This window comes from Rhagoletis zephyria, unplaced genomic scaffold (genome assembly GCF_001687245.7).
Source record: "Rhagoletis zephyria isolate East Lansing unplaced genomic scaffold, Rhagoletis_zephyria_1.1 Rzeph_scaffold_00227, whole genome shotgun sequence".
Classification (NCBI taxonomy): Eukaryota; Metazoa; Arthropoda; class Insecta; order Diptera; family Tephritidae; genus Rhagoletis; species Rhagoletis zephyria.
Genome location: NW_016157311.1, coordinates 229,417 through 240,368, shown reverse-complemented (window position 1 = coordinate 240,368; position 10,952 = coordinate 229,417). Strand labels below are relative to the sequence as shown.

Sequence of the window (10,952 nt, the reverse complement as noted above, 5' to 3'; positions counted from 1 at the left end):
AATTCACCTAATGGCGATCCTGCAGAAATAGAAGTAATTGGGCAATTCGTGGGTTGAAAATAAAAAAGTATATGTAAATTCCATGCGTTGAAATTAAAAATTTCCCGGGAAGATTTACATTTTATCAATAGTGATCTCATTTTATGTTCATTAATATGAACTAACTTTTTAAGTAATTTTAATTATTGTTTTTTATAAAATGGTAGCGCATTGTCTAACAAAAACCTTGCAAATAAATCCAAACTTGAAAGATTGAAAAAAAGCAACATAGTTTCATAAAATTTTCACAGTTTTTGTTCAGAATTTGTAGACATGTTTTAGGTTAACATTTTTTTAGCCCATTCATTCTAGTATAATAAGGTGCAAGTTTGAAGTGTCTAAAAAATACCATTGATTTTTTGAGTTTTTCTGTTTGCGGTGTTGCGCACTTTCTTCCATATAACGAACGTTCGCATTTTATCATATATGGATGAATGCGCGTATAGCGTTGTTGTATTTTATTCCAATATTTTAAATTAAGCTTTATTTGTATAGTTTTTGTTAGACAATGATAAAAAATATAATAAATAGCCAAAAGTAGGTGACCGTAGCATTTTGTCGCGGGGTGTACTTTTAAAAATGTGAAATATAATTCAAGAATTTATTTGTGTATAATTTAAGTTAAACTCTACGCTGAATGAAACTTAGTTTAACTTAGTGGGACTTTCTGACAAGACAGACTATTACTTTATAGGCCAGCTGAAAAGATCTCAATGATAAGTTACCATAAATTAAGCCTACGCTAACTGAAGCTGTACATTGAATTGAACAATAAACACACTGCAGTAGACAACAAAATTGGTTTTGTTTGGTTGCGGGAAATTGGAGGTAATGCATTGCCGGAAATGGTGAAAAGTACAATTAAGCTCCAAAAGTTACACTTTTTGTCATTAATTTAGTACAATTTAAAAATCTCAAATATCAACATCCTTTATAAGTTTAAGCACATACGATCAAATGTAAAAAAAATATTTAAAATTGCGGATCCGAAAGAAATATAATATAGTTGCATTGAGCTACGCAAAAATAGTGCCGAAAATCAATCGATTGTGCTGAAGGTGTCGGCTGCTTCCGAAAGGGGCGAAAATGGCACAATGCACACTCATTATCCAGCACTGTCACACATACAATCTCACTATTCTGTTGACTTCGTTTTCCCCTTCCGACAACTTTTGGTTTCCGCGCTTGCCAAGTACCGCGACACATATGTGCTGATTTGGGCATCCCTACCTTTGACAATAGAAGGGGGTTTCTCCGCTCCACACCACAAAATCATTGTACAAGAAACTAGACATTTCCTTATTTAATGATTCCCTCATTTTTATTTAAAAAAAAATACCAAAATTATGCAGATAAAAAGGCTGTTTATTGAAAAAAACGTAAGAATGAGAGAGAGCTGCTAGTTTCTGCTACTTTTTTGGGTTAAGAAACGCTTTCCAACAGATTCTAGTGAGCCTAATGCATACGGTGACCATCCGTCCTCTATTTCAAAGGACAGTCCTTTATAATTGTTTTCAAAATAAAGGACACTTTTTGTCCTTTATTTCTTAAACTGTCCTTTAAACTCTTAAACGCAGAATATGAAAAATAAAAATGTCCCTTATAAAATATAATGAAAACCTTCGCCAGTTAGTTTCGCACCCCACTTAAAGGTTTATATTTAATCGGTTATCTTTGTACAATCTATAAAGCACAGGGAAAGTTGTGCCCAGGTTCGTGTTGCACGCTGAGTTTCCAGTTTCACTGAAAGAGAACAATAAACCCCCAGCTACACAGTGGTTCAAAACTGGCATTTAGTGTTCGTAATTCACTGGAGCCTTCAGTTTTCACTTCATTTGATTAATTTTAATTTATTTTTATGAAAGCTTACAATATTTGCAAGAGACCAGTTGAGCCTGATTTCTGAGAGAAAAAGTAGCAATTTTGAAAAAAATTTATTCTTCTGTTCCAGTTAATAAATATTTCATAACAAAAACTAGTTGAAAACAATAGTATTGGTTCTCTCAAAACAAAAAAAATTAACAAAAAAAATTTTGAAATGTTATAAAAAAATGTTCACCAAAATAAATATTTTTTTTTGCTTGTTGGTAAAAATTGGTTGAAAATTAAGAATCCGGTGGATTATGAACATTAAATTCCAATTTTGAGCCACTGGCTTCGTCGAAGTCCTTGAAAAGGATTTGGCATCATTTCTCGCTACAGCAGGGGAACTTGTACAATTAAATAATATTAGCAGAACACCCGACGTCGTTCGTGGTAAACAAATGAAAATATAAAACAGTAGTACAAATATTCAGTTCAGCATAAATTAAAGGAGACAAACTATTTTCTTTCAGTTTAAATTAAGGCATCCTTATGTACCATACGTTTAGCCTTATCATGCTTCAACTTCTATATATTTGTCATTATTTTTCGTATTACAAAGCTTGTTTCATTATTAATATTAGGTGGATTAAGGCAACGATAGAATTTTTAAATTAAAACTAGTCTACTACAGTACATTGCGTTTAGCTGCCTATTCGCTTAGCTGTTTTAGTATAGCTGCACTTTCCGGTAGAATGTTTATTTCGGAGTTTTATTCATTATGAATGAACATTTTTCGTTTAACAGGATCGCGGGATCAAAAAAATGATTTAATCTTTCCAATCCTAAATGGTCTAAAGGCTGTAAGGTTTAAAAAAAAATACAGTTTTAAATATCCAAGTGATATAATAGGTGAATACATATTTATCCCCCTTTTAGAAAGTCATTTATATATACTTTACTCTAAACACCTCCCACATATACATATGTCTGCATACCAAATTCCAATATTGTTATAACTTTAGAACTACTTGTTCTCTAAACATGAAACTTTCCCAAAGATCTCCGTATATATTTGTTAATAATGCTGCATTAAAACAAAAAAAAAAAACAATTTAACTTCCAAACTCAACTTTTGCATTTGTAATAACCATCTTCTTAACTTTTATAAAAAAAGTAAACATATCCGCCATTTTGTTTTTAATAAGTAAAGTGTGAATAGACCATATGCGCAGAGAGAGGAAATTTTTATTTCGCGCATTGCGCGACCTTCTATGCATAGATCTTGCTCCGAGGGTACTATACAACACAGGCCTTTTTGTGCATAAAAATGTGTGAATGTATGTCAATAGATTCATGATTCAATAATACAAGGTTAAATAACCTTGCAGTTGTTTCGCTTCCGCATTCTGCCTTAGCCTGTGTTGTTTTCTTTTTTGATTTATAGAAACTACTACTAAAATACGAGGAGAAATATTTTATTCGTATAAAAAGTTCAACGGGCAACACTGCCGATATTTTCATCGATTGTTTCGGGTAAATTCATATTATTATTGCCCAAATTCAAGTAAGTATGCCAAAAAAATTGGAAATTATGGAAATATTTTGAATCAAAACAATAATTTACATATTTCTTTGCAGAGTATCAGAGTTATTCATAATTTGTATTCAACAAGTAATTTTTAGCAAAAAAAAAACCGACTTCAACTCCCATATAAAAAAAAAAAATATATATATATATATCTCATGATCCGCTGATCGGATCTTAACCAGATTAGTATGGGACCACCTCTGAGACACTACCTTTCCGATTATCGAAATCGGTTGACGTGGTCCAAAGTTATGCGGTAACATACATAAAAAAAAAAAAAAAAAGATTCCGACGAACTGATAACCTCCTCCTTTTTTGGAAGTCAGTTAAAAAGTAGTGCTTTACAACAAGTGCAGCCGTTGCAAGTAAGTTTTGCGTACTAGGATCCCTGTGTGTCCGTTCACATATGGCTGGCCACTCGGAACTACTTTGGTCAAGTGCAGTCGTTGCATACTTACAAATAAATGTGAAAGTACAAATATTAACAAATATTTTTTCTGGTGCAGGTCAGGATCATTTGTGTATACATCCACGTTGGCTGGTGCATGTATTTTTACCACTGCAGCCTTTGGGTTGGTAAAGTGCAGCCTTTGCATATTTACAAGTAAGTATATCACCCCATAAAAGAGAAAGTGCAAATATTACTAAAGATATTTTCTTGTGTGTGTCTGTCCACATTCGCTGGTGCAGGGATTTTTACCACTGCAGCCTTTGGGTTCGTCGAGTGCAGCCTTTGCATATTTAAAAAAACCAAATGTAATTAAATTACGATACTCAAGATCTAACTTTTAAATGTAACCAATTTAATGACTAACAAGACTGATTGGAGAAAAGAGTTGAAAACATTACCAAAAATTTACATTTTTAAAAAACCAAATGTAATTAAATTGCGATATTTAAGACATATTTTTAAGTGTAACCAATATAATGATTAACAAGACTGATTGGAGGAAATAGTAAAAAAAAATTACAAAAACATTACATTTTTAAATAACCAAATGTAATTAAATTACGATATTGAAGACGTATTTTTAAAGTATAACCAATATAATGATTAACAATACTGATTGGAGGAGAAAGTAAAAAACATTACATAAAAATTACATTTTTAAACAACCAAATGTACACACATTTTTAAAGTGTAAGCAATATAATGATTAGCAAGACTGATTGGAGAAAATAGTAGAAAACATTACTAAAAAATTTAAATAAAAAAAAAAACAAATGTTATTCAATTTAAGATATTGAACGTGTAATTTTTAAATGCAATAAATATAATAATTTTTAAAAGATTAATTTATATGCGTTATATCAACTGCATATTTACTATTTGTATATTTCTTCATATAGTCCCTTTGAATAAACAATTTGTTTGAATTCCGTTAATTTTGTTTTATATGGGCGTGTGTGAACCGGTTACAAAGTTCTATGGGGAAAGCTTTTGAGGAACATTTTTACTATGGTGTGACAGTTTTGGCAATCTGCTGTGAGAAATTAAATCTTTTTTGACAGCAGTAAATTTTTTATAACCGCAGATTTATGCGGAATAAAATATTACAAATTGAAGTGAAATTAATATTTTAAGAAAATATATACCATTGTTGATTGCAGTTCAACAATTTAAGCTTTTATCTAACGAAAAATTACACAATCAACTATCTTTGCGATTGTCAAAATTTTCTATGCATTTGTCAAAAGTTTCACTAGCCTCATGAGCTACTGAAATTTTATTCACCTCATAGCTGTCAAAAGTTTACTCGCCGCCAACTTTGTTACCGATTCACACACGCTCTATATACTGGAATTTCAATGAAACCATGGTTTGTTTTGAATATTTGGGAATATTTGTCGATAAGATTTTTCTTTTGTCAGAATTTTTGTGTGAATGTACATTTATTTCATTTTTGATATCTATATGGCATGTTTAATATACCATAAAAAAGTTAATTCATTGTATATTGTGTAGATAAGTGGAATCTGATTCATAAATATAATTATAATTTATACAAAAACGCATTTCAGAACTACCAGACTACTTTTCCTACTACTTTTTCACAAAAGGGGATGAAATGGTTACCCACTTTCAAGGCAGTCGATTGACACAAATGTCAATATTTTTCCAACTTTGTATTATTGAATCATGGCATTTATGTAATAAAAATCTCCGTCACCTTCAGTCATCATTTCCGAGCTAAACCCAACTGGGTACGCTAGATGATTTATGCTTGTTAACCTTTCCATTATTTTTTATTTACCCGATACATAGGTTACTGCCACGGACGATGATGTAGATAGACCGATGAGTATTGTATATTTCCTTACCGGTCAGGGCATCGACCCGGACAACGCAGCAAATAGTAAATTCGATATAAATCGCACAACAGGGGATATTTTTGTGTTAAAGGTAAGTGAATATATGTAGTACTTACATCAGACGTGTTAAATAATGACACTAGATCATAAATTTTAATTTTGATTTTGTTCTCCAGATGCCACTAATCAGTGTGTATGTAGAACCGCTCGCTGATTCCGAAAATCGAGTTTATTTATTTTTGGATGGATACGTTTTCGAAATATTTGCAAGTTACTGTTATTCAGCTTAAAAAACAAAGTGGTTCCACTTAATCAAGTACAGTACAGTAAATGAAAGAAAATAAAATTCTCTATAAACCGTGTATACATCACTTTTTGATAGCCCTGATAGTTTCTCAGAAATTAATTAATCATTCCAGATTTTTCGTTTTTTTGATGGAAAAATGAAAAAATTTTAAACTTTAACAGGGAAAAAAGTAAAAAATTAAAAGTTTCTGTGTAAATATTTTGTACTTGTGTTAAAGCCTGTTCCTTTAGAAAAAAAACGGAGCTACTAATGAAGAAAATCGATAAACAAATAAGAAAATAATGATTGGTCAAATAAAAAAAGCGCAAGGATTTTTTGTATGAAATATGAGCAGAAAAGAGTATCACTCATACGCCACGTACACCTGAGTAGGTAGAGTGTTTGCATCGAAAACAAGAGGCGTCAGAAGTAATTAATTAATTTCTCAGAATCTATCAGGGCTATGGAAAAGTGTTGTAAATATGTTTTATGGAGAATTTCATTTGCTCTCATTTCCCTTATCTCGTAATAGGATTATTTTATTGGTTCGTAAGATATACGTGATTAAGTGAAACCGCTATTTTTTAAAGCTGAATAACGGTAAATTGCAATTATCTCGAAAAGTTATCCACAGAAAAAAAATTATCTCAATTTTCGGAATCACCGAAGAATTCTAGATGGGAATTGGATAGTGGCATCTGGAGAACATTCTTGCTGTAAACCAGTGTGATTAACGATCATGATGAATATTAATTTATGAGCGCAATTTTTGGTAATCTTTTAAATATTAAACACCATTATTTGCAACTTTGTAGTAATTAATAATGAATTACTTAAAAAAAAAAACATTAACTAATAAATTTTAATTCAATAACTATTTTGTTATTTTTATTATTTTCAATTATTGACGTAGAATACGTCTTACGTTTCAATATGGAGGCTATGCTGAAATGTTGTAGTTGTAATTTTTAGAGCTTCGCGTTTTGCTTATTGCACGAGAACTAATGAAGCAATTTCAAAGAAAAGTGTGGCATTTCAAAGATAAAATTCCAAACCTATCACATTCATTTTTGTAAGTAACCAATTCGATTTCTGTCGTAAAAAGCACGGTAAACATTGGCTTATTTTGGGGTAAATTTTGAGCCTTTAAAGTTCTCCAGCAGCTTATGATTTGCAGATAGAACTTTCATTTTCGGGACATAGATTCTTTGGAGCAATAAAAATATTATCATGTACAGATTTTATATAAATTCATCAAATATTGAGCATTTTAAGGCGAAAAATTGTTGAGAAAATTAGCAATTTTTTTTTATTACCAAAATGCTTGAAAACCGCTCGAATGATTTTGTTTTTGTTTCCTTTAATCAAAAATTCAAGAGTTTTCCTTTCGTTTGGTATATGGGAAGTATTGGTTAATATCTTCTAAGTATGTTTATTTGATTCAAATATATGGGCATAAATGATTTCCCATACAAAATCACTTCGTCATCGTTTTGCAAACACGTGCATGCGGAGGAAGTGAGGGAAGGAGACAAAAAGTATGTATGTGGGCGTAAGTACATATTTCGGTTTTTGATAAACAGATGGCGCAATATTTATAACCTAATCGCAGCGTATTTATGTACAGTGAAACCCGCTTAAGTACCCCCCGCTTAAATACCTAACCCGCTTAAGTAACCAACTTTTTTGGACAATGTGAATTTTTGAATGTAATCTGAAGAAAATCCCTCTCTTAAGTACCTCCCGGCTTATTTCCCCAACCCGCCTAAGTACCTCAATTTTTCGTATCCCATTTACCATTTTACNAGCGTATTTATGTACAGTGAAACCCGCTTAAGTACCCCCCGCTTAAATACCTAACCCGCTTAAGTAACCAACTTTTTTGGACAATGTGAATTTTTGAATGTAATCTGAAGAAAATCCCTCTCTTAAGTACCTCCCGGCTTATTTCCCCAACCCGCCTAAGTACCTCAATTTTTCGTATCCCATTTACCATTTTACCTATAACTTTCCTCTTTGAAGAGCTCTTTTAAAATTCCTTAAAATATTTACATATTTTGAATCTCAGTGGCAGCGTTACACACCTTCGGCAAAAAAATTATAATAAATCAACGGTAATTTGTACCCACTTGAAACTTGCACATTATTACACCAAAATTGAATGGGCTATAAAACTGTACACTCAAAAAACGCATCTGAGAAAAAAAATTTTAATTTTCATGCAATTTTTTCTTTAAGTGTTCTATAAAATCTTAAGCTTAGGTTTACATGGTATTTGTTAGGGAATGAACTGTATTTTAATTGAAAAATCTTAAATAAATACGTATACTTATTAAATGTTTATATTTTATTCAAGGATTTATGTACATATTTATGCAAGTTAACAAAAAGATATAACTCATCAATAATTATGTTCGCTTAAGTACCCGCATTGAGGTACTTAAGCGGGTTCTTTTAAGTACCCACCCCGCCTAAGATGTAACTCATCAATAATTATGTTCGATGCGGGTACTTAAGCGGGTTCTTTTAAGTACCCAACCCGCAAAGGTAAAAATAAAAACAAAAACAAAGTTGCGTAAAGATAAAGGCAAAAATGAAGACCAAGGTAGATTTAAAAACTTTACTTATATAAGGGCGAAGGTGAACGGGAATATGTATATGAAGAATATGATAAACATAAAAATAAAAACAAAGATAAANCTTTCCTCTTTGAAGAGCTCTTTTAAAATTCCTTAAAATATTTACATATTTTGAATCTCAGTGGCAGCGTTACACACCTTCGGCAAAAAAATTATAATAAATCAACGGTAATTTGTACCCACTTGAAACTTGCACATTATTACACCAAAATTGAATGGGCTATAAAACTGTACACTCAAAAAACGCATCTGAGAAAAAAAATTTTAATTTTCATGCAATTTTTTCTTTAAGTGTTCTATAAAATCTTAAGCTTAGGTTTACATGGTATTTGTTAGGGAATGAACTGTATTTTAATTGAAAAATCTTAAATAAATACGTATACTTATTAAATGTTTATATTTTATTCAAGGATTTATGTACATATTTATGCAAGTTAACAAAAAGATATAACTCATCAATAATTATGTTCGCTTAAGTACCCGCATTGAGGTACTTAAGCGGGTTCTTTTAAGTACCCACCCCGCCTAAGATGTAACTCATCAATAATTATGTTCGATGCGGGTACTTAAGCGGGTTCTTTTAAGTACCCAACCCGCAAAGGTAAAAATAAAAACAAAAACAAAGTTGCGTAAAGATAAAGGCAAAAATGAAGACCAAGGTAGATTTAAAAACTTTACTTATATAAGGGCGAAGGTGAACGGGAATATGTATATGAAGAATATGATAAACATAAAAATAAAAACAAAGATAAATATAAAGAAAAGGATGAGGATGAGGATACCGATAAAAGTATAGATGAAGATAGAGGAAGAAAGATTAAAGTAAAGGTAGTTGTAGAGAAAAGGATATAGATAGAGGCACAGAGACTCAATCTGGGAACTTTTTTGGGATTTTAGAGATTTTCGGGATTGTCGTGACTTATCGATATAATCGATATTTCGTCGGTTTTGTGATCGATATGTTCATCGATTTTGTTATCCAAATTTTTATCGATTTTGTTATCGAAATTTTTATCGATATTGTTATTGATTCTGCTATCGACATTTTCGGAACTTATAATGATCGATATTTTATCGATTTTGTTATCGATATTTTTTATCGAATTTGCTATCGATATTTTTATCAGTTTTGATATCGAGCTTGTTATCGATATTTTTATTGATTTTGTTATCGATTTTGCTATCGATTTTATTATCGATATTTCTATAGATTTTGATGTCGATATTTTAATCGATTTTGTCATCGTTATTTATATAGCTTTTATTATCGATATTTTTATTGATTGTGTTAACGATTTTGCTACCGATATTACTATCGCTTTTGTTATCGATATTGTAACTGACTTTTCTATAGATATTTTAGGAACTTATCGATATTTTTTATCGATTTGGTTATCGGTTGTTTTATCGATTTTGTTATTGATTTTGCTATCGATTTTACTATCGATATTGCTATCGGTTTTGCTATCGATTTTACTATCGATATTATTATCGATTTTGCTATCGATTTTGTAAACCATATATTCATCGATTTTGTTGTGAAGCAACACATCAATATTTTAATCAGTTTTGTTACCGATATTTTTATCGGTTTTGCTATCGATATTGTTATCGCTTTTGTTATCAATGTTCTCATCGGTTTAATTATCGACATTTTTGTCGATTTTGCTATCGATATTGTTATCGCTTTTTATCGATATTTTTATCGATTTTGTTATCGACTTTTTATAGATTTTGTAATCGATTTTTTGATAGATTTGGTAATCGATTTAGTTAACGATTTTGTTATCGATATTTTTATCGGTGTTTTTTACGATATTAAACTCGATTTTGAAATCGATATTTTCATAGATTTTTTTTTATCGATTTTGCTATCGATATTATTATCGTTTTCGTTATCGATATTTTTTTCTTAGTGTGGCTACAGAAGAAGTGCTCAACTGTTTGTTTCTCCTCCTCATCTCTGCAACTTCTGCAATATTCATAGGATAATATTCCTAATCTCGAAGCGTGCCTACCAAATAGCCATGGACCGGTTACACCAGGCATGACCGTCGAAATGTTCTCCCTTGAGAGACTGAGCTCTTCGGTTTTTATACCTTTCATGAGCATGAAATGGTATTATAACTTTGGTCCGATGTTTGTAAGTACCAGAATAAGAAGAGATAGACCCATTAAAATGTGTACTTAAATGCTCAGAACGGCGAGCTGAGTCGATTTAGCCATGTCCGTCTGTCCGTCTGTCTGTCTGTCTGTCTGTCTGTCTGTCTGTCTGTCTGTC

At 31.2% G+C, this 10,952-nt stretch overlaps 1 protein-coding gene across 1 annotated transcript in view; it reads left to right on the top strand.

Moving 5' to 3' along the window:
* LOC108358255 (putative neural-cadherin 2) overlaps nucleotides 1-10,952 on the top strand; it is a 358,474-nt gene that overhangs the window by 119,377 nt on the left and 228,145 nt on the right. The window contains exon 5 of the mRNA XM_017609477.1: nucleotides 5,700-5,837. Coding sequence (XP_017464966.1) covers nucleotides 5,700-5,837 — 138 coding nt within the window. The remainder of the gene's footprint in view (nucleotides 1-5,699; nucleotides 5,838-10,952) is intronic.